Source organism: Xenopus tropicalis, chromosome 9 (genome assembly GCF_000004195.4).
Source record: "Xenopus tropicalis strain Nigerian chromosome 9, UCB_Xtro_10.0, whole genome shotgun sequence".
In the NCBI taxonomy this organism is placed as follows: Eukaryota; Metazoa; Chordata; class Amphibia; order Anura; family Pipidae; genus Xenopus; species Xenopus tropicalis.
This window is the reverse complement of record NC_030685.2, coordinates 1835050-1856946: the sequence shown is the minus strand read 5'-3', so window position 1 is coordinate 1856946 and position 21897 is coordinate 1835050. Positions and strand designations below refer to the sequence as shown.

Below are 21897 nucleotides of genomic sequence, written 5' to 3'. Positions count from 1 at the left end.
GCTGGGAAAGTTTTATTGGGCAATATTGCTTTAAGAATCCAACCCTGATGTTGCTGGACTACAGCTCCCAGCATGCCTCACCCTTCATTATATGTTACATTATTCTGGGATTTGTAGTCCGGCAACAGCTGAGTAACGTTTGGTTGAGCCGCGCTGTGCCGCAGGGTTTAGTTTCCCTTTAAAGGCACATACAGGATACAACGTGTTTTGTCACTTAGCGCCCCCTCCTGTACAAATACAGCTATTTATTTGGTTATTGTATATTAAAGGGCAAATAAAGTTATTGACTTTGTGAGACAATCAGTCCTTGCTGTCTGTATATGGCACTTGCAGCTAGTGGGGGGCAATTAAACAAAAGAAGAGCCCAGACGTTGGGGGGCACGTTGTATTTGGAGGTTCCGGTGGGGATTTACTCGGTGCCCCCCCATGCCAACGTGTGCAGCGTGTCGGCCGCACTCTCCAGCCTGTGCCTGTACTCCAGCTCCATGTAATTCCCCTGGGGCACCCCCGAGAGGCCGTAGCGAGCCCCCCAACAGCAGCCGGCGATCACCCCCGTGGAGTCACTGTCACCTGTAGAGAGAAAGAGAGATCAGCGAGACGGAACCCAAGAAGAGACAGCCATGATAACAAGGTGCCCTCTCCCTTGGTTATAGGGTGTCGGAGGCGTCGGATACGGAATTTCCCATATGGGCGGAGCCTCCGACATTGGATCTTTATAGAGCCCCCTCCTTATAGAAATGGAGTCAGTACGAGAGTTACCTCCATGGAACATTGATCTGCTGCACAGCTCCTCCCAGGAGGCTCCGCCCCCCAGCAGCGCATCGTAGGCTATCATTGGTGCATCGTGGCCACTCCTCCCGGGCCAACCATCCAGGCTCCACTTGTTATACTCCACATCCCGCTCTGCGGCTCCGTAAGCGGCTGGAAAGGCTGCTGGGCCCAAACCCTGAGACAGACCCCGCTCAGATAGGTACCTGCGGGACAGGGAGCCATTGGTGGGATTTCCACCCTACGTGGGGGGCAATAATAATAATGTCCTATGGTAATGTCTCACCTCTTCCAGGACTCTTGGAAATACCCCCAGACTTGCTCATGTTGCCCCGGGTCGGTCTCCGTGCTCTGCACGTACTTCAGGGCCAGTGGGGTGGCTTCTAGTAGGCGGCACCCCCATAACTCCAGGGGGACCCCCTGCACCGAGAGGGCGGTAAAGAGAGCCGAAGCCAGAGAGCCCAGGTACCCTGAGAGAGACAGCGAGAGAGAGCAGAGAGTGAAGGGAGAGACAGCGAGAGAGAGCAGAGAGTGAGGAGAGAGACAGAGAGTGAGGAGAGAGACGGCAAGATAGCAGAGAGTGAGGAGAGAGACGGCGAGAGAGCAGAGAGTGAGGAGAGAGACGGCGAGAGAGCAGAGAGTGAGGAGAGAGACGGCGAGAGAGCAGAGAGTGAGGAGAGAGACGGCGAGAGAGAGCAGAGAGTGAGGAGAGAGACAGAGAGTGAGGAGAGAGACGGCAAGATAGCAGAGAGTGAGGAGAGAGACGGCGAGAGAGCAGAGAGTGAGGAGAGAGACAGCGAGAGAGAGCAGAGAGTGAGGAGAGAGACAGAGAGTGAGGAGAGAGACGGCAAGATAGCAGAGAGTGAGGAGAGAGACGGCGAGAGAGCAGAGAGTGAGGAGAGAGACGGCGAGAGAGCAGAGAGTGAGGAGAGAGACAGCGAGAGAGAGCAGAGAGTGAGGAGAGAGACGGCGAGAGAGAGCAGAGAGTGAGGAGAGAGACGGCGAGAGAGCAGAGAGTGAGGAGAGAGACGGCGAGAGAGCAGAGAGACAGCGAGAGAGCAGAGAGTGAGGAGAGAGACGGCAAGAGAGCAGAGAGTGAGGAGAGAGACGGCGAGAGAGCAGAGAGACAGCGAGAGAGCAGAGAGTGAGGAGAGAGACAGAGAGAGAGCAGAGAGTGAGGAGAGAGACAAAGAGAGAGCAGAGAGACAGCGAGAGAGAGCAGAGAGTGAGGAGAGAGACGGCAAGAAAGCAGAGAGCGAGGAGAGAGACGGCGAGAAAGCAGAGAGCGAGGAGAGAGACGGCGAGAGAGCAGAGAGACAGCGAGAGAGCAGAGAGTGAGGAGAGAGACAGAGAGAGCAGAGAGTGAGGAGAGAGACAGAGAGAGAGCAAAGAGACAGCGAGAGAGAGCAGAGAGCGAGGAGAGAGACGGCGAGAGAGCAGAGAGACAGCGAGAGAGCAGAGAGTGAGGAGAGAGACAGAGAGAGAGCAGAGAGACAGCGAGAGAGAGCAGAGAGTGAGGAGAGAGACGGCAAGAAAGCAGAGAGTGAGGAGAGAGAGCAGAGAGTGAGGAGAGAGACAGAGAGAGAGCAGAGAGTGAGGAGAGAGACAGAGAGAGAGCAGAGAGACAGCGAGAGAGCAGAGAGTGAGGAGAGAGCAGAGAGTGAGGAGAGAGCAGAGAGTGAGGAGAGAGCAGAGAGTGAGGAGAGAGACAGAGAGAGAGCAGAGAGTGAGGAGAGAGACAGAGAGAGCAGAGAGCGAGGAGAGAGACAGAGAGAGAACAGAGAGTGAGGAGAGAGACGGCGAGAGAGCAGAGAGTGAGGAGAGAGACGGCGAGAGAGCAGAGAGTGAGGAGAGAGACAGCAAGAGAGCAGAGAGTGAGGAGAGAGACAGCGAGAGAGCAGAGAGTGCGGAGAGAGACCCAATGGGACAGATGTTCTTCTGGGACCTGCAGGCTCATCTCCAGCATTGGGGGGGCCAGTGAGCAGCCAATGAGGCGCTGATGTTGTTGCACCACAGGAACCCAGGAGAGCCTGTTCTGCCCCAAAGGGACGGACTAATTGCCCCATTACCTGTGGGGTGATTGTGCGTCATTTTCCCGCTCTCCACGCTGACGGCAACCAACTGGGGCAGATCCGAGGGCCGAGGGAACCTGTAAGGAAAGAGGGGTGTTGTTATTGCCCCCCCATCGCAGCCAGTGGCCCCTCCCACAGCCCCGCCCTTTATTCCAGCTCACCTCAGTCCAATACACATGGCTCTCATTGCTGCCCCACAGCCAGTGGCCGAGGGGTTAAAGGGGATTCTGTACCCTCCCGGCTCCCCTGGGCGCAGCTGAGAGGTCCCTAGGGGGGAGTTATATCGACCAATCAGAAGGAGAATTAGTATGTAAATATTATGGAAGGAGGATCACTTACCCAGAATGCTGGTGGGCCCCGGCTTCCTCCCCTCCATGTCGGACATGGCTGATACGTATCTAGAGGCAAGTTCCATGTACAGCGCCCCCTGCAGCTTCCCTGCACCACAACAGAACGGTCGGGAGTTCAGAGGATGCTGGGGATGCTGGGGAGTGCTGGGAGTGCTGGGATTGCTGGGATTGCTGGGAGTGCTGGGATTGCTGGGATTGCTGGGATTGCTGGGAGTGCTGGGAGTGCTGGGAGTGCTGGGAGTGCTGGGATTGCTGGGAGTGCTGGGAGTGCTGGGAGTGCTGGGAGTGCTGGGATTGCTGGGATTGCTGGGAGTGCTGGGAGTGCTGGGAGTGCTGGGATTGCTGGGAGTGCTGGGAGTGCTGGGAGTGCTGGGAGTGCTGGGAGTGCTGGGAGTGCTGGGGATGCTGGGAGTGCTGGGGATGCTGGAAATGCTGGGGATGCTGGAAATGCTGGGGATGCTGGAAATGCTGGAAATGCTGGGGATGCTGGGGATGCGCTGGGCATGCTGGGATTGCTGGGGATGCTGGGAGTGCTGGGGATGCTGGGAGTGCTGGGGATGCTGGGCGTGCTGGGATTGCTGGAAATGCTGGGATTGCTGGAAATGCTGGGATTGCTGGAAATGCTGGGATTGCTGGGGATGCTGGGATTGCTGGGGATGCTGGGATTGCTGGGGATGCTGGGATTGCTGGGGATGCTGGGATTGCTGGGAATGCTGGGGATTGCTGGGAATGCTGGGAATGCTGGGGATTGCTGGGGATGCTGGGCGTGCTGGGATTGCTGGGAGTTTAGAAGCATGCTGGGATTGCTGGGCGTGCTGGGATTGCTGGGAGTTTAGAAGCATGCTGGGATTGCTGGGAGTGCTGGGATTGCTGGGAGTTTAGAAGCATGCTGGGGATTGCTGGGCGTGCTGGGATTGCTGGGAGTTTAGAAGCATGCTGGGATTGCTGGGCGTGCTGGGATTGCTGGGAGTTTAGAAGCATGCTGGGATTGCTGGGAGTGCTGGGATTGCTGGGAGTTTAGAAGCATGCTGGGATTGCTGGGCGTGCTGGGATTGCTGGGAGTTTAGAAGCATGCTGGGATTGCTGGGAGTGCTGGGATTGCTGGGATTTGTAGTTGTAAAACCACCAAAGCCTGGATACAAGCCGTTGGTGCCCCCCAATCACCCACCTGTGCCAAGACTCTCCGCCGTCGCCAGATGCAGCACCGTGTCATCACTCAGCGGCCAATCAGGGAGCGCCACCCTGACACGGCCCAGCCCCCCCAGTTCCTGCAGCTCGGCGTGTATCTGGGGCCCAGACTTGCAGTATTCCCACAGCTGGTTCCTATAGCCCAGGGCATCCCCGGCGGCACTCAGCAACATGGCGGCCCGGTACCGCTCACGGGATGGGGGGCTGCAACACAGGGGGGTAACGGACTCACAACAAAATGTTCTGGGCCCCTTCTACTCCCATGCCCCGCCCCCCAATGGCCCCTCCCCCAGTGACCCCTCCCATCAGTACAAAGGGCACACAGACATTGGTAGCCAGGGTCCCCCTAAAACATTAGTAGCCAGAGTTACGGGGGGGGGGGGGCAGTATTAGTTGCAGTAGGGGGGGCAGTTCAAGAGTTACGGGGGGGGCAGTATTAGTTGCAGTAGGGGGGGCAGTGCAAAGAGTTACAGGGGCGGCAGTGCAAAGATTACAGGTGGGGGAGTGCAAGAGTTAAGGGGGGCGTATGAGTGATTGCAGTAGGGGGGGCAGTGCAAGAGTTACAGGGGCAGTTAATTAGTTGCAGTAGGGGGCGGCCAGTGCAAGAGTATGGGGGGGCAAGATTAGTAGCACTGAGGGGGGCAGTAGTATAGGTTGCGTAGGGAGGGGGCAGTGCAAGAGTTACAGGGGGGCAGTATTAGTTGCAGTAGGGGGGCAGTGCAAGAGTTACAGGGGGGCAGTATTGAGTTGCAGATAGGGGGGGCAGTGCAAGAGTTACAGGGGGGCAGTATATAGTTGCAGTTAGGGGGGGGGCAGTGTTAGTTGCAAGTGGGGGGCAGGTATAGTTACAGGGGGCATATTAGTTATGCAGTAGGGGGGGCAGTGCAAGAGTTAACAGGGGGGGGGGGGCAGTATAGTTGCAGTAGGGGGCAGTGCAAGAGTTACAGGGGGCAGTATAGTTTCAGTAGGGGGGCAGTGCAAGAGTTACAGGGGGGGCAGTAATTAGTTGCAGTAGGGGGCAGTGCAAGAGTTACAGGGGGCAGATTAGTTGCGAAGTAGGGGGGGCAGTGCAAGAGTTACAGGGGCAGTAATAGTTGCAAGTAGGGGGCCAGTGTTAGTTGCAGGGGGGGCAGTATATTACAGGGGGGCAGTATTAGTTTCAGAGCGGGGGGCCAGTGCAAAGAGTTACAGGGGCCAGTATAGTTTCAGTAGGGGGGGGGCAATGCAAGAGTTACAGGGGGGGGGCGTATTAGTTGCGTAGGGGGGCAGGCAAGAGTTACAGGGGGGCAGTATTTAGTTTGCAGTTAGGCGGGGGCAGTTAGTAGTTACAGGGGGGCAGTTTATTAGTTTCAGTAGGGGGGGCAGTGCAAGGTTACAGCGGGGGCAGTATTAGTTTCAGTAGGGGGGCAATGCAAGAGTTACAGGGGGGGCAGTATTTAGTTGCAGTAGGGGGGGCAGTGCAAGAGTTTACAGGGGGGCAGTATAGTTGCAGTAGGGGGGGGGGCAGTATTAGTTGCAGTAGGGGGGGCAATGCAAGAGTTAACAGGGGGGCAGTATTAGTTGCCAGTAGGGGGGGCAGTGAAGAGTTACAGGGCCAGATTAGTTGCAGTAGGGGGGGGGCCCAGTATTAGTTGCAGTAGGGGGGCAATGAAGAGTTACAGGGGGGGCAGTATTAGTTGCCAGTAGGGGGGCAGTGCAAGAGTTACAGGGGGAGTATTGTATGCAGTAGGGGGGCCAGTGTTTAGTTGCAGTGGGGGGGCAGTATTAGTTACAGGGGCGGGTATTAGTTCAGTAGGGGGGCAATGCAAGAGTTACAGGGGGGGCAGATAATTAGTTGCAGTAGGCGGGGCAGTGCAAAGGAGTTACAGGGGGGCAGTATTAGTTGCAGTGCGGGGGCCAGTGTTAGTTTGGCAGTGGGGGGGCCAGTATAGTTACGGGGGCAGTATTAGTTGCAAGTAGGAGGGGGCAGTGCAAGAGGTTACAGGGGGGGGCAGTTATTATTTGCAGTAGGGGGGCAGTGCAAGAGATTTTACAGGGGGGGCGTATTAGTTTACAGGGGGGGCAGTATTAGTTGCAGTAGGGGGGGCAGTGCAAAGAGTTACAGGGGGGGCAGTATATTTGCAGTAGGGGGCGGCAGTATTAGTTACAGGGGGGCCAGTAATTAGTTACAGGGGGGACAGTATTAGTTACAGGGTGGCAGTATTAGTTTACAGTGGTGGCAGTATTAGTTACGGGTGGCAGTATTAGTTACAGGGGGGCAGTATTAGTTGCAGTAGGGGGGCAGTGCAAGAGTTAAGGGGGGGCAGTATTAGTGCAGTAGGGGGCAGTGCAAGAGTTACAGGGGGGGCAGTATTAGTTACAGGGGGGCAGTAATTTAGTTTGCAGTGAGGGGGGCAGCTGCAAGAGTTACAGGGGGCAGTTATTAGTTGCAGTAGGGGGGGCAGATTAGTTACAGGGGGGCAGTATTAGTTACAGGGGGCAGTATTGTACAGGGTGGGCAGTTTTAGTTACAGGGGTGGCAGTATTAGTTACAGGGGGCAGTATTAGTTACAGGGGGGCAGTATTAGTTACAGGGGGGCAGTATCAGTTTGCAGTTTGAGGGGAGTGCAAGAGTTACAGGGGGCGTTAGTTGAGTAGGGCGGGCAGTATTAGTTTACGGGGGCAGTATAGTTACAGTGGGTGGCAGTATTAGTTCAGGTGCAGTATTAGTTGACAGGGTGGCAGTATGGTAGCTTTACAGGGGGCAGTATTAGTTACAGGGGAGCTAGTATGAGTTGCAGTAGGGGGGGCAGGGCAAGAGTTACAGGGGGGCAGTATTAGTTGCAGTAGGGGGCGGCCAGTATTAGTTAGGGGGCATAGGTATTAGTTACAGGGGGGGCATATTAGTTACAGTGGTGGCAGTATTAGTTACAGAGTGCAGTATTAGTACAGGGGGGCGTAAGTATTAGTTGCAGTAGGGGCAGTGCAAGAGTTACAGGGGGGGCAGTATTAGTTGCAGCTAGGGGGGGGCATGCAAAGAGTTACAGGGCAGTTATTTATTTGCAGTAGGGGGGCAGTGCAAGAGTTAACAGGGGGCAGTATTTAGTTGCATAGGGGGGGCAAGTGCAAGAGTTACAGGGGGGGCAGTATTAGTTGCAGTAGGGGGGCAGTGCAAGAGTTACAGGGGGCAGTATTAGTTTTGCAGTAGGGGGCAGTGTTTAGTTGGCAGTGGGGGGGCAGTATTAGTTACAGGGGGGCAGTATTAGTTTCCAGTAGGGGGGCAATGCAAGAGTTACAGGGGGGGCAGTATTAGGTTTCGTAGGGGGGCAATGCAGAGTTACAGGGGGGCAGTATTCAGTTGCAGTAGGGGGGCATGCAAGAGTACAGGGGGGCAGTATTAGTTGCAGTAGGGGGGCCACGTGCCTGCAAGAGTTTACAGAGCAGTATTAGTTGCAGTAGGGGCAAGTGCAGAGTTACAGGGGGGCAGTATAGTTGCGTAGGGGGGCAGTGCAGAGTTACAGGGGCATTATTAGTGCAATAGGGGGGGCAGTATTAGTTACAGGGGCAGTATTAGTTTCACAGCTAGGGGGGCAGTGCAAGGTTACAGGGGGCAGTATTTAGTTGCAGTAGGGGGCAATGCAAGAGTTTACGGGGGCGTATAGTTGGCCGAGTAGGGGCAGTGCAAAGGAGTTACAGGGGGGCAGTTATTAGTTGCAGTAGGGGGGGGGCAGTATGTAGTGCAGTAGGAGGGGCATGCAGAGTTACAGTGGGGGCGTATTAGTTTGCTGTAGGGGGCAGTGGCAAGAGTTACAGCGGGGGCAGTATTAGTTGCAGTAGGGGGGGGGCAGTATTAGTATGCATAGGGGGGGCAATGAAAGGAGTTACAGGGGAATTAGTTTCAGTAGGGGGCAATGCAGAGTTACAGGGGCATAGTATTAGTTTCAGGTAGGGGGGGCAATGCAAGAGTTACAGGGGGGCAGTATAGTGTTCAGTAGGGCAATGCAAGAGTGTACAGGGGCAGGATTAGTTGCAGTTAGGGGGCAAGTGCAAGAGTTACAGAGGGGGCGTATTAGTTGGCAGTAGGGGGGCCAGTGTTAGTTGCAGTGGGGGGGCAGTATTAGTTACAGGGGGCAGTATTAGTTGCAGTAGGGGGGGCAGTGCAAGAGTACCAGGGGGGGGCAGTATTAGTTGCAAGTAGGGGGGAGTTGCAAGGTGTACAGGGGCAGTATTAGTTACAGGGGGGCCAGTATTAGTTGCAGTAGGGGGGGCAGTGCAAGATGTTACAGGGGGGCAGTATTAGTTGCAGTAGGGGGGGCAGTATTAGTTACGGGGGGCAGTAGTAGTACAGGGGGGGGCAGATTAGTTACAGGGTGGCAGATTAGTTACAGGGGTGGCAGGATTAGTTACAGGGGGGCAGTATTTTAGTTGCAGTAGGGGGCAGTGCAAGAGTTGACAGGGGGCGGCAGTTATTAGTGTGCAGTAGGGGGCAGTTGCAAGAGTTGAACAGGGGGCAGTATTAGGTTACAGGGGCAGTATTAGTTGCAGTAGGGGGCAGTGCAAGAGTTACAGGGGGCGTATTAGTTGGCAGTAGGGGGGCAGTATTAGTTACAGGGGGGCAGTATTAGTTTACAGGGCAGTATTAGTTAACAGGTGGCAGTATTTATTACAGAGGGGCAGTCATTAGTTACAGGGGGCAGTATTAGGTACAGGGGGGCAGTATTAGTTGGCAGTAGGGGGGCAGTGCAAGAGCTTTTACAGGGGGGCAGTATTTAGTTGCAGGTATGGGGGCAGTATTGTTTACAGGGGCAGTATTAGTTACAGGGGGCGTATTAGTTACAGGGGGCAGTATTAGTACAGGGTTGGCAGTATTAGTTACAGGGGGGCAGTATTAGTTGCAGTGGGGGGCAGTGGCAAGAGTTACAGGGGGCAGTATTAGTGCAGTAGGGGGGCAGTGAAAGAGTTACAGGGGGGGCAGTATTAGTTGCAGTAGGGGGGGCAGTTGCAAGAGTTACAGGGGGCAGTATAGTTGTGCAGTAGGGGGCAGTGCAAGAGTTACAGGGGGGGCAGTATTAGTTGCAGTAGGGGGGGCAGTGCAAGAGTTACAGGGAGTATTAGTTGCAGTAGGGGGCAATGCAAGAGTTACAGGGGGGGCAGTATAGTTGCAGTAGGGGGGCAGTGCAAGAGTTTACAGGGGGCAGTATTAGTTGCAGTAGTTGGGGCCTAGTGTTAGTTGCAGTGGGGGGGCAGTATAGTTTACAGGGGGCAGTATTAGTTTGCAGTAGGGGGCAGTGCAAGAGTTACAGGGGGGCAGTATTAGTTGCAGTAGGGGGGCCAGTGCAAGAGTTACAGGGGGGCAGTATTAGTTTGCAGTAGGGGGGCCAGTGTTTGTTGCAGTGGGGGGCAGTATTAGTGTACAGGGGGCGTATTAGTTGCAGTAGGGGGGGCCAATGCAGGAGTTACAGGGGGGCATTTATTAGGTTGCATATAGGGGGGGCAGTGCAAGAGTACAGGGCATATTAGTTGCAGTAGGGGGGCCAGTGCGAAAGGTACAGGGGGGGCAGTATTAGTTGGCATAGGGGGGGCAGTGCAAGAGTTACGGGGGGGCAGTATTAGTTGCAGTAGGGGGGCAGTTGCAAGAGTTAAGGGGCAGTATTAGTTGCAGTAGGGGGGGCAGTGCAAGAGTTACAGGGGGGGGGCAGTATTAGTTGCAAGTAGGGGGGGCAGTGGCCAAGGTTACAGGGGGCAGTGCAGAGTTACAGGGGGGCAGTATTAGTGGCAGTAGTGGGGCAGTGCAAAGAGTTAAAGGGGGGGCAGTATTAGTTTACAGGGGCAGTATTAGTTGCAGTGAGGGGGGGCAGTGCAAAAGAGTTACAGGGGGGCAGTATTAGTTGCAGTAGGGGGGGCAGTATTAGTTACAGGGGGCAGTATTAGTAGGGGGGCAGTATTATTACAGGGGGGCAGTATAGTTACAGGGGGGCACTAGTATAGTTACAGCCGGCAGTATTAGTATACAGGGGGCAGTATTTAGTTGCAGTAGGGGGGCAGTGCCAAGAGTTTACAGGGGGGGCAGTATTAGTTACAGGGGCAGTGATTAGTTAAGGGGGGCCAGTAATTAGTTACAAGGGTGCAGTATTTAGTTACAGGGGGGGCAGTATATAGTTACAGGGGGCAGTATTAGTTGCAGTAGGGGGGGCAGTGCAGAAGTACAGGGGCAGTATTGTGCAGTAGGGGGGGCAGTGATTAGTTACAGGGGGGCAGTATTAGTTACAGGGGGCAGTATGTAGTTACAGGTGGAGTATTAGTTTAACAGGGCAGTATTAGTTGCAGTAGGGGGGCGCAATGCAAGAGTTACAGGGGGGGCAGTTTAGTTTGCAGTATTGGGGGGGCAGTTGCAAGAGTTACAGGGGGCAGTATTAGTTGCGTAGGGGGGCCAGTGTTAGTTTGCAGTGGGGGGGGCAGTATTAGTTACAGGGGGGCATTATTAGTTTCAGTAGGGGGGGCAATGAGAGTTACAGGAGGGCAGTATTAGTTGCAGTAGGGGGGCAGTGCAAGAGTTTACAGGGGGGCTAGTGACTTAGTTGCATAGGGGGGCCAGTCGTTAGTTGCAGTGGGGTGGCAGTATTAGTTACAGGGGGGCAGTATTATTGCAGTTAGGGTGGCAGTGCAAGGAGTTACAGGGGGGCAGTATTAGTTGCAGTAGGGGTGGGCAGTTGGGCAAGAGTTACAGGGGGGCAGTATTAGTTCAGGGGGCAGTATTAGTTGCAGTAGGGGGGCAGTGCAAGAGTTTACAGGGGCAGTATTAGTTGCATTATAGGGGGGGCAGTATTAGTTTAAGGGGGCAGTATTAGTTACAGGGGGGCAGTATTAGTTACAGGGTGGCAGTATTAGTTACAGGGGGGCAGTATTAGTTACGGGAGGCAGTTGTAGTTGCATAGGGGGGCAGTGCAAGTTACAGGGGGGGCAGTAGTAGTTACAGGGGGGCAGTATTAGTTTGGCAGTGGGGCAGTGCAAGTTACAGGGGGGGCAGTATTAGTTGCATGTAGGGGGGCATATGAGTTACAGGGGCAGTTTAGTACAGGGGGGCGTATTAGTTTACAGTATTAGTACAGGGGCAGATTTAGTTACAGGGAGTATTAGTTTACAGGGGGGCAGTATTAGTTACAGGGGGCCAGTAATTAGTTACAGGGGGCAGTATTAGTTACAGTGGGGGCAGTATTAGTTGCAGGGGGCAGTATTAGTTTAAGGGGGGCAGTATTTAAGTTACAGGGGGGGCAGTATTAGTTACAGGGGGCAGAGATTAGTTACAGGGGGCAGATTAGTTACAGGGGGCAGATATTAGTTGCAGTAGGGGGGGCAGTATTAGTTTACAGGGGGGCAGTATTAGTTACAGGGGGGCAGTATTAGTTACAGGGGTGGCAGTATTAGTTACAGGGGGGGCAGTATTTAGTTACAGGGGGGCAGTTAGTTGCAGTAGGGGGCAGTGCAAGAGTTACAGGGGGGGCAGTATTAGTTACAGGGGGCGTATTAGTTGCAGTAGGGGGGGGCAGTGCAGAGTTACAGGGGGGGGCAGTATTAGTTACAGGGGGCAGTATTAGTTACAGGGTGGCAGTATTAGTTACAGGGGGCAGTATTAGTTACAGGGGGCAGTATTAGTTACAGGGGGGCAGTATTAGTTACAGGGGGCAGTATTAGTTGCAGTAGGGGGGCAGTGCAAGAGTTACAGGGGGGCAGTATTAGTTACAGGGGGGCAGTATTAGTTGCAGTAGGGGGGGCAGTGCAAGAGTTACAGGGGGGCAGTATTAGTTGCAGTATTGGGGGGGCAGTATTAGTTACAGGGGGCAGTATTAGTTACAGGGGGGGCAGTATTAGTTACAGGGGCAGTATTAGTTACAGGGGGCAGTATTAGTTACAGGGGGCAGTATTAGTTGCAGTAGGGGGGGCAGTGCAAGAGTTACAGGGGGGGCAGTATTAGTTTAGGGGGGGCAGTATTAGGGGGCAGTATTAGTTACAGGGTGGCAGTAGGGGGCAGTATTAGTTGCAGTAGGGGGGCAGTATTAGTTACAGGGGGGCCAGTATTAGTTACAGGGGTGGCAGTATTAGTTACAGGGGGGGCAGTATTAGTTGCAGGGGGCAGTATTAGTTACAGGGGGGGCAGTATTAGTTACAGGGTGGCAGTATTAGTTACAGGGGGGCAGTATTAGTTACAGGGGGGGCAGTATTAGTTACAGGGGGGCAGCAGTGCAGAAATCAGATTCTATAGGGGACGAGAGGGAGACAGTGCAGCAAAGCGAGGGGGTTGGGGGGGGGGTTAAAGTTCTTACTTGGTTTCCATGGTGAATATCTTGCAGTCTCAGTGCCCCAGTGGGGGGGGGGGGGGGGGGGGTATTTATATCTGTGTGACCCTCCGGCTTTGTCTCTCCCCCCAGATCAGGAGCTTGTGGGGCTCTTTCTCCGGCCCTTTCTGCTGATTAACTCGTTAGGCCTCTCCCCGCTCGTTAGGCCTCTCCCCGCTCGTTAGGCCTCAGCCCCATTACCCCCCCCCCCCGGCTCAGCACATTCCCTGTCTATACTGGGACACAGACTGGGCACTTGGCCATGACAGCCGCCCCGCCCCGGGCAAAGGTCCCCCAGCAGCCCCCACCCCAGGTTTCCTATTCATCTGCCTGGATTGGATCTCATTAACCATTTACACAAGGGATCAGCAGCCTGTGGGGCTCTCAGTGCATGCTGGGAATTGCAGTTCAGCAATGTAACTGGCTATGGCCTTCAGTTCAAACTTTTAGTTTGTAATAGAACGAATTCCAAGCGGCTTTTCCATTGGTCTTCATTATTTATTTCATTATTTATTTCTTATCGTTTTTGAATTATTTCCCTTCTTCTTCCAACTCTTTCAAATGGGGGTCACTGACCCCGGCAACCAAACCCTATTGCTCTGTGAGGCTCCAGTTTTATTGTTATTGTTACTTTTTATTCCTTATCTTTCTATTCAGCCCCTCCCCTATTCATATACCTGTCTCTCATTCAAACCACTCCCTGGTTGCTAAGGTAACTTAGACCCTAGCAACCAAAAACCTATTGCTCTGTGAGGCTCCAGTTTTATTGTTATTGTTACTTTTTATTCCTTATCTTTCTATTCAGCCCCTCCCCTATTCATATACCTGTCTCTCATTCAAACCACTCCCTGGTTGCTAAGGTAACTTAGACCCTAGCAACCAAAAACCTATTGCTCTGTGAGGCTCCAGTTTTATTGTTATTGTTACTTTTTATTCCTTATCTTTCTATTCAGCCCCTCCCCTATTCATAAACCCGTCTCTCATCCAAACCACTCCCTGGTTGCCAAGGTAAGTTGAACCCTAGCAACCAGATAGCTGTTATGCCTCCAAACCCTGTTCTTTTGAGTCCTGCACCCATGGGTGCTTCTAATTGTGTTTCCTGTATATTCAGTATGGGACATGGGACCATGGCGCCTTCCCTTGCACCCCATGAATTACTGGGGTGTCCCTGCCCTGCTGAGCAGCCATTATTTATAGGGGAAGTTACCTTTACATTACGTAGGCAGTGGTTCTCTGGGGCAGTCCGTCCTCAGTGCTGCTTATCCTGTATCCAGGGCCCACTCACCCTAGTAACCAGGCAGAAACTGGAAGATGGATATGAGGCAATTGGGCGCCCCCATGTGGCACCTTTCCTACCTGCACCCCTGTAACTAATGAGCCCCCAGCACACAGGGTCAGTGCCAGCTCTGCTCTAGGGGCATTTGTGTGGGTATAAAAGCCCCTCTGGGTGGTAATTGTGGGACTCCCAAGCCCCCTACCAGTGTTTTACTGACAGACGCCACTTGTACCGCCATTTTGCACCACATTTATTTGGGCACCGCAGTTCCCAACACTTCAGCCTGGAACTATTAATACACAGTAAGGGCCTCTATATACTCTACATGCTGATTGGCTCAGAGCTTGGGTGGGTGTCTCGGGGCCGAGAGTTAAATATGGGGGTCACATAAGAGACATGAGTGTTTGTGGGTCAGTCTTGGGATTCTGTATCATTAAAGCCCCAGTTACTCCCAGTTGGCAGTCTCTCCGCCATCTCTGGGTGTCTCTGGTCCCCGGAGCCCCAGTTACTCCCAGTTGGCAGTCTCTCCGCCATCTCTGGGTGTCTCTGGTCCCCGGCGTAGGTCTCATTCACCGATTTAGCGCTGCCTGAACAGCCGTCTCTTCAGCTCCCAGCGTAGAAGGTCCCTCTCCTTACGGATCCCCTGCAGGACGCTCTGGTTCTCCTGGGCCCGTCGGATCAAGTAGGGGAGGACGGAATTGACGCTCCCATAGGGGAGAGACTTGTAGACGAGGAAGCCGGCCTGGCCTGGGAACAGGGAACCAGTTAGCCACATACGGGCAATTCAACTGGACCCACTGGGCCCTACTTATATCTGCCCCTTTGTGTTTATTTCAGTGAGTTCCTAATGCCCAGAGGGGGGCACTTTAGGGCATAAAGTGGCCAAATGAGACCAGAACAAAGGCAACCTGCTTGTCCAACCCAATGGCCAACGAGCCTATCTACAGCTGGTCCTACACGCACCAATGGACTCATGGAGCACTGCCTGGCCAATCCCAATCAATGGATCAATGCCCAGAGGGGGGCACTTTAGGCCATAAAGTGGCCAAATGAGAACGGAAACAAGGCAACCTGCTTGTCCAACCCAATGGCCAATGAGCTTATCTACAGCTGGTCCTACACAAACCAATGGACTCATGGAGCACTGCCTGGCCAATCCCGACCAATGGATCAACACCATGGATGTTGGTCAGTTTTCTGATTGGCCGATGTTGCCCTGTGCTGGGGCAGGTGAGGAGCACCAGTATTTGCCCCGCCAGGCCCATGGAAAGATGGCGGCTCGGGTCACATGACTATAACCTACCCAGCGTCAGGGACACATGGTCACACATGCCCAGCAACTGCCCGAAGCTCACACTCCCGCTGCCCCTCTCGATGCCAAGTTCTGCCATCCTGCAAGCAAAGCACAATTCTGCAATGAGCCCAGTCCATACAGGGAACAGAACCAGAACCAGTAATAACGATTTCCCGCCTACCTGGCGACTGCGTGCAGAACCGACTCCTCGTTGTGACTGGCTACGATCAGGTTGTACCGCTGCCCGTTCTGGCCTATCAAGTCCAGCATCTTATCCAGGGAGCGCTGGTAACTGGGGGGAGACAACAGGGATTGGCACCACCAAACAAATGGGCCTGGGGGGGTTATCAGTACCGGCAGCTCCGCGGTGTAACCGGGTCACATAATGACCCCTGCAGCCGTCTGACGGCCTGTCTGGCCCAATGGAATTCAGCAGAACTATTTTTGGAAAAATAAATAGCGACTGCTCCCCCCCAACCCCCCTAATGTACATAGCCCATGTGACCCTTGCCCCCCCCAATGTACATAGCCCATGTGACCCTTGCCCCCCCCAATGTACATAGCCCATGTGACCCTTGCTCCTGACCTTTGATTGGTCGCTTCCCAGTCCTGCTGGATGGGGTCGGGGTAACCCTTCTGTTGGGCCAATTTGCGCTCTTTGTCCATGTAGGCGCCGCGCACCAACTTCACCCCAAAGCACAGGCCCAGGCTCTCAGCTCTGCCCAGATCCAGGGAGAGGAGGGAGAAGGAGTCCTGGGGGCAAATAAGGGCAGATTGGGGGCTGTTCCTGCTGAACTGCACTCACTACTATCCAATTGGCACAATCTTCCCCCTATCCCGTACCTTCAGGTAACACTGGTAGGTATTCCAGATCCAAGGCTCTGATTGGTTGCACTGGGCCATCATTGCCATGGTAACCAAGCTGAGGGCGGGGTTCATGTAGGTGTATTCTGCATCCACCAGGACTCGTACCCTATTGGCTGTTGCATGCTGGGAGAGAGAAGTGTATGGGGTTAAATGTCTGGGAGTCGGACTCCCTGCACCCTAACTGCCCACCCCCGGCCCTGTTGGACGCAGGGGGCAGATTTATCAAGATCATTAGAAGCGTATTTATCAAACGGGGCAAAACTTTCACCCATTGATACATCCCATAGGAATGAATGGAACGTGGGTTTTTATGTACAAAGCTCTAAACTCACATTTGGATAAATCTGCCCCTAAAGGTCCAATTCTTTATGTTTGTACCTTGGCGATGCGGCTGAGTCTGCGCAACGAGTTCCGCAAGTGAGTGTTCTCCGCCTCCGACAGGAAGGGAAACGCGGATTCCTGCAACAGAATGGGTGGGGGGGCAGGCATGAAGGGTTAAACACTCAGCCAATGGGCAAGTCTGAGAAAGAACAGCCCCAAGGCACAAGCCCACAGCCAATGGGCAAGTCAGAGAAAGAACAGCCCCCAAGGCACAAGCCCACAGCCAATGGGCAAGTCAGAGAAAGAACAGCCCCAAGGCACAAGCCAATAGCCAATGGGCAAGTCAGAGAAAGAACAGCCCCCGAGGCACAAGCCCACAGCCAATGGGCAAGTCAGAGGAAGAACAGCCCCCAAGGCACAAGCCCACAGCCAATGGGCAAGTCAGAGGAAGAACAGCCCCCAAGGCACAAGCCCACAGCCAATGGGCAAGTCAGAGAAAGAACAGCCCCAAGGCAGAAGCCAATAGCCAATGGGCAAGTCAGAGAAAGAACAGCCCCCAAGGCACAAGCCCACAGCCAATGGGCAAGTCAGAGAAAGAACAGCCCCCAAGGCACAAGCCCACAGCCAATGGGCAAGTCAGAGAAAGAACAGCCCCCAAGGCACAAGCCCACAGCCAATGGGCAAGTCAGAGAAAGAACAGCCCCCAAGGCACAAGCCCACAGCCAATGGGCAAGTCAGAGAAAGAACAGCCCCCGAGGCACAAGCCAATAGCCAATGGGCAAGTCAGAGAAAGAACAGCCCCCAAGGCACAAGCCCACAGCCAATGGGCAAGTCAGAGAAAGAACAGCCCCCGAGGCACAAGCCCACAGCCAATGGGCAAGTCAGAGAAAGAACAGCCCCCAAGGCACAAGCCCACAGCCAATGGGCAAGTCAGAGAAAGAACAGCCCCCAAGGCACAAGCCCACAGCCAATGGGCAAGTGCAGGAGAGAAGAAGGAGCCAAGAGAAGGGGCTGAGTGGGCGCAGCACTGAGTGGGCACAACGCTGAGTGGGCACTCACCTCTCCCTCCATGATAGACACGAGCCTCGTGGGACACAGTTGGGGCCGGTGGGTCGGGTGGGACAGATGCACAGACAGCAACTTCTGTTGGGGGAGAGGAAATCTAATCTCATTGGGTCTCTCAGCGAATGGGAACAAATCAGATCAGCGGTTATTGGGGGGGGGGGTATCTAGACTGTAGGTCTTTTCTCTCCCCCCCCCCCCTTACACTCTCCCCATGGTCCATCCTGCTCCCTGTACCCTCTCTGTCTCCCCTGTACCCTCTCTGTCTCCCCTGTACCCTCTCTGTCTCCCCCGTACCCTCTCTGTCTCCCCTGTACCCTCTCTGTCTCCCCTGTACCCTCTCTGTCTCCCCTGTACCCTCTCTGTCTCCCCTGTACCCTCTCTGTCTCCCCCGTACCCTCTCTGTCTCCCCCGTACCCTCTCTGTCTCCCCTGTACCCTCTCTGTCTCCCCCTGTACCCTCTCTGTCTCCCCTGTACCCTCTCTGTCTCCCCTGTACCCTCTCTGTCTCCCCTGTACCCTCTCTGTCTCCCCTGTACCCTCTCTGTCTCCCCCGTACCCTCTCTGTCTCCCCCGTACCCTCTCTGTCTCCCCTGTACCCTCTCTGTCTCCCTGTACCCTCTCTGTCTCCCCTGTACCCTCTCTGTCTCCCCTGTACCCTCTCTGTCTCCCCCTGTACCCTCTCTGTCTCCCTTCTGTCTCCCCGTACCCTCTCTGTCTCCCCCGTACCCTCTCTGTCTCCCCCGTACCCTCTCTGTCTCCCCCGTACCCTCTCTGTCTCCCCCGTACCCTCTCTGTCTCCTCTGTACCCTCTCTGTCTCCTCTCTGTCTCCTCTCTGTCTCCTCTGTACCCTCTCTGTCTCCTCTCTGTCTCCCCTGTACCCTCTCTGTCTCCCCTGTCTGTCTCTGCCTGCCTCTGGGAGTCTCTGTGGCTGCCTGCCTCTGGGAGTCTCTGTGGCTGCCTGCCTCTGGGAGTCTCTGTGGCTGCCTGCCTCTGGGAGTCTCTGTGGCTGCCTGCCTCTGGGAGTCTCTGTGGCTGCCTGTCTCTGGGAGTCTCTGTGGCTGCCTGCCTCTGGGAGTCTCTGTGGCTGCCTGTCTCTGGGAGTCTCTGTGGCTGCCTGCCTCTGGGAGTCTCTGTGGCTGCCTGCTTCTGGGAGTCTCTGCCTGACAGTCAGGTTGGGCTCAGTCTCTACTCACACACAGGTCAGCGCTCATGAGAGCAGTTATTTTCAGTTGCATCATGGGTCGGTCTCCCCCAGCGGCCGAGAGATCCACGCAGTCCAACATGACTGTCTCATTCTGCTGGTACCAGCGCTCTCTGCAAGAGACTCAATATGAAACCTATTTCTGAGCCAGACAGCCGGGGGCCAGTATGTGGGGCCCCGGGATGAGCCCTGAAGGTTACAATAAAATCAGGATCCCTGTTCTAATAAAATACACGCAGGCCTTTAGTTACCCTTTAAAAGCAGTTTTTCTGACCATGGAGCTGCCATGTTACTTCCAGCTGCAATACCCTGAGTAACCAGCAGGTGGAACCAGTCTTGTTGTCACTCACCCGCTTTTGGCTTGGCCCAGATCTTCCTCGATGGGCACGGCCAACATGGGGCGGATGCCTAACTGTCTCAGTCGCTCTACGCACTCTCGGATCTCTGGAAGTGTCTCTCCAGCTACAAACTGCCCATATACCGAGCCCTTCATGCCCCACTCAAAGAGACGGCGACCCAGGAGGCGACGAGAGACAGCCATCATCTGCAGGGGACATGGGGCAAATTATGGGGTGCAGATACCCACTGGCGGGGCAACTGCCTCTACCACCCTACCCCCAGCTAAATATTTGCCCTTTGTGCATGGCAGATGGTGGGAAGGTCAATGAGGGATGGAGGCATCTGGAGTTGGGTGGGGATAGAACTACTGACTCAACTACTCCATCCCCAGCCCACCTACCTTCCCTGAGTGCCTGACCAGACTCAGGAGTGAGTGGAAGACTTGAGGGTAAGACCCCTCCATCCCCTGCCCACCTACCTGAGTGCCCACCTACCTTCTCTGAGTGCCTGACCAGACTCGGGAGTGAGTGGAAGATCTGAGGGTAAGACCCCTCCATCCCCTGCCTACCTACCTGAGTGCCCACCTACCTTCTCTGAGTGCCTGACCAGACTCGGGAGTGAGTGGAAGATCTGAGGGTAAGACCCCCCCATCCCCTGCCCACCTACCAGAGTGCCCACCTACATTCTCTGAGTGCCTGACCAGACTCATGAGTGAGTGGAAGACCTGAGGGTAAGACCCCTCCATCCCCTGCCCACCTACCTGAGTGCCCACCTACATTCTGAGCGCCTGACCAGACTCATGAGTGAGTGGAAGATCTGAGGGTAAGACCCCTCCATCCCCTGCCCACCTACCTGAGTGCCCACCTACCTTCTGAGTGCCTGACCAGACTCGGAAGTGAGTGGAAGACCTGAGGGTGAGACCCCTCCATCCCCTGCCCACCTACCAGAGTGCCCACCTACCTTCTCTGAGTGCCTGACCAGACTCAGAAGTGAGTGGAAGACCTGAGGGTAAGACCCCTCCATCCCCTGCCCACCTACCTGAGTGCCCACCTACCTTCTCTGAGTGCCTGACCAGACTCGGGAGTGAGTGGAAGATCTAAGGGTAAGACCCCTTCATCCCCTGCCCACCTCCGAGTGCCCACCTACCTTCTCTGAGTGCCTGACCAGACTCATGAGTGAGTGGAAGACCTGAGGGTAAGACCCCTCCATCCCCTGCCCACCTACCTGAGTGCCCACCTACATTCTGAGCGCCTGACCAGACTCATGAGTGAGTGGAAGATCTGAGGGTAAGACCCCTCCATCCCCTGCCCACCTACCTGAGTGCCCACCTACCTTCTGAGTGCCTGACCAGACTCGGAAGTGAGTGGAAGACCTGAGGGTGAGACCCCTCCATCCCCTGCCCACCTACCAGAGTGCCCACCTACCTTCTCTGAGTGCCTGACCAGACTCAGGAGTGAGTGGAAGACTTGAGGGTAAGACCCCTCCATCCCCTGCCCACCTACCTGAGTGCCCACCTACCTTCTCTGAGTGCCTGACCAGACTCATGAGTGAGTGGAAGATCTGAGGGTAAGACCCCTCCATCCCCTGCCCACCTACCTGAGTGCCCACCTACCTTCTGAGTGCCTGACCAGACTCGGAAGTGAGTGGAAGACCTGAGGGTGAGACCCCTCCATCCCCTGCCCACCTACCAGAGTGCCCACCTACCTTCTCTGAGTGCCTGACCAGACTCAGGAGTGAGTGGAAGACTTGAGGGTAAGACCCCTCCATCCCCTGCCCACCTACCTGAGTGCCCACCTACCTTCTCTGAGTGCCTGACCAGACTCATGAGTGAGTGGAAGACCTGAGGGTAAGACCCCTCCATCCCCTGCCCACCTACCTTCCCTGAGTGCCCACCTACCTTCTCTGAGTGCCTGACCAGACTCGGGAATGAGCACACCCTAAATATGAGGAGCCCGCGGGCCACTTCCCAGTTGCTCTTCAGTTTAAAGACTCCGCCATCGGAGAAAGTGAGGGGCCCCTGTGCCCGGGGGGCCGCCGTGCTGTGCGGGGAGCAGGAGGGTGGGACTAAGGAGCAGACCCCAGAGCAGATCCGAGGGGACCCGAGTCTCAGGTACCGGCCCAGGAGCCACATGTCGACGGCCGCTCTGCCCCGTGTCGCTCACATAATCAGTAGATAAAGTGTAAGCGGCTGTGAGTAGAGGAGGCGGGCAGCCCCCGGCCAATAGGAAGAGAGAGATCAGGCCGGGGGGCCGGCAGCTGTACATTGGGCTCTGACCCCTTATCAATGCGAGTGAAAGTTTAACAGATTATCCCTAAATTACCCCAAATCTCATGTTACTCTGAGAGCGTCGGGCACCTGCGGCCACAAGGATGTTGTTGAACTACACTAGACTGTCAGGGGGTGCTGGGAGTTCCAGTCCAGTCATATCCGGGGGTTCTTGTGCAGAACTCTGGGGCCCAATTAGACAGGTTACCCCCTCGCTGCCAGTTTGCCATTAACTGGCAGCAACTAATTAACTCCTATTGTGCTGAGCTGGGAATTAGCAGGTTTAATATTCACTTAGACTGTCCCGGGGGGGGGCAAACTGACCCCCAGCCACACAGGTTACTGAACTACAACTTACCCCCAGAGCTGGAGGGGCAGCAGGTTGGTCAGACTAGGGCTCCCATACATACAATGCTGCACTCCAGGGGCATTGGGGCCCTGCAAGGAATCTACACAATCAGTACTGGCCCTTTAATAAGGGTGGGAACTCGCCCATCTGGCCCCCAGGAGACAGGTGGGGCCACTCTCAGGGGGAGGTGCACAAACTGGGACATTCGGCCTGGTTCTACCCACGACAA

At 55.0% G+C, this 21897-nt stretch overlaps 2 protein-coding genes across 3 annotated transcripts; both read right to left on the bottom strand.

Moving 5' to 3' along the window:
- Nucleotides 1–371: 371 nt before the first annotated feature.
- LOC493544 (adprh protein) lies at nt 372–12810 on the bottom strand. Its single transcript, NM_001008181.1, is given in 8 exon segments — nt 372–570; nt 760–974; nt 1055–1238; nt 2838–2917; nt 3002–3107; nt 3180–3278; nt 4359–4582; nt 12679–12810. Coding segments are annotated over 8 exon segments (1080 nt in total). The 5' UTR covers nt 12690–12810; the 3' UTR covers nt 372–409.
- A 1385-nt stretch (nt 12811–14195) lies between these two features.
- prodh2 (proline dehydrogenase 2) lies at nt 14196–21244 on the bottom strand. Of its 2 annotated transcripts, none has more exons than XM_031892830.1 (10): nt 20951–21244; nt 19065–19258; nt 18707–18827; nt 17508–17591; nt 16506–16586; nt 16104–16250; nt 15847–16013; nt 15442–15552; nt 15270–15358; nt 14196–14713 (listed from the first exon to the last, which is right to left on the bottom strand). In XM_031892830.1, exons 1-10 carry the CDS (start codon nt 21182–21184, stop codon nt 14544–14546), a joined length of 1398 nt encoding a protein of 465 aa, XP_031748690.1. In that variant the 5' UTR covers nt 21185–21244; the 3' UTR covers nt 14196–14543. The 2 variants fall into 2 exon arrangements, with proteins under 2 accessions (XP_031748690.1, XP_031748691.1); XM_031892831.1 differs by lacking the exon at nt 20951–21244 and adding an exon at nt 19548–19627.
- Nucleotides 21245–21897: the final 653 nt, after the last annotated feature.

Excerpts from the sequence above, each read along its gene's own strand:
- prodh2 (XM_031892830.1), bottom strand. The coding sequence starts at position 21,184 with ATGTGGCTCCTGGGCCGGTACCTGAGACTCGGGTCCCCTCGGATCTGC. Across the intron at positions 16,014-16,103 it reads CCTACCAGTGTTACCTGAAG|GACTCCTTCTCCCTCCTCTC; the intron begins GTACGGGATAGG and ends ATTTGCCCCCAG. Across the intron at positions 14,714-15,269 it reads CCATGTGTCCCTGACGCTGG|GCCAGGCCGGCTTCCTCGTC; the intron begins GTAGGTTATAGT and ends CCCTGTTCCCAG.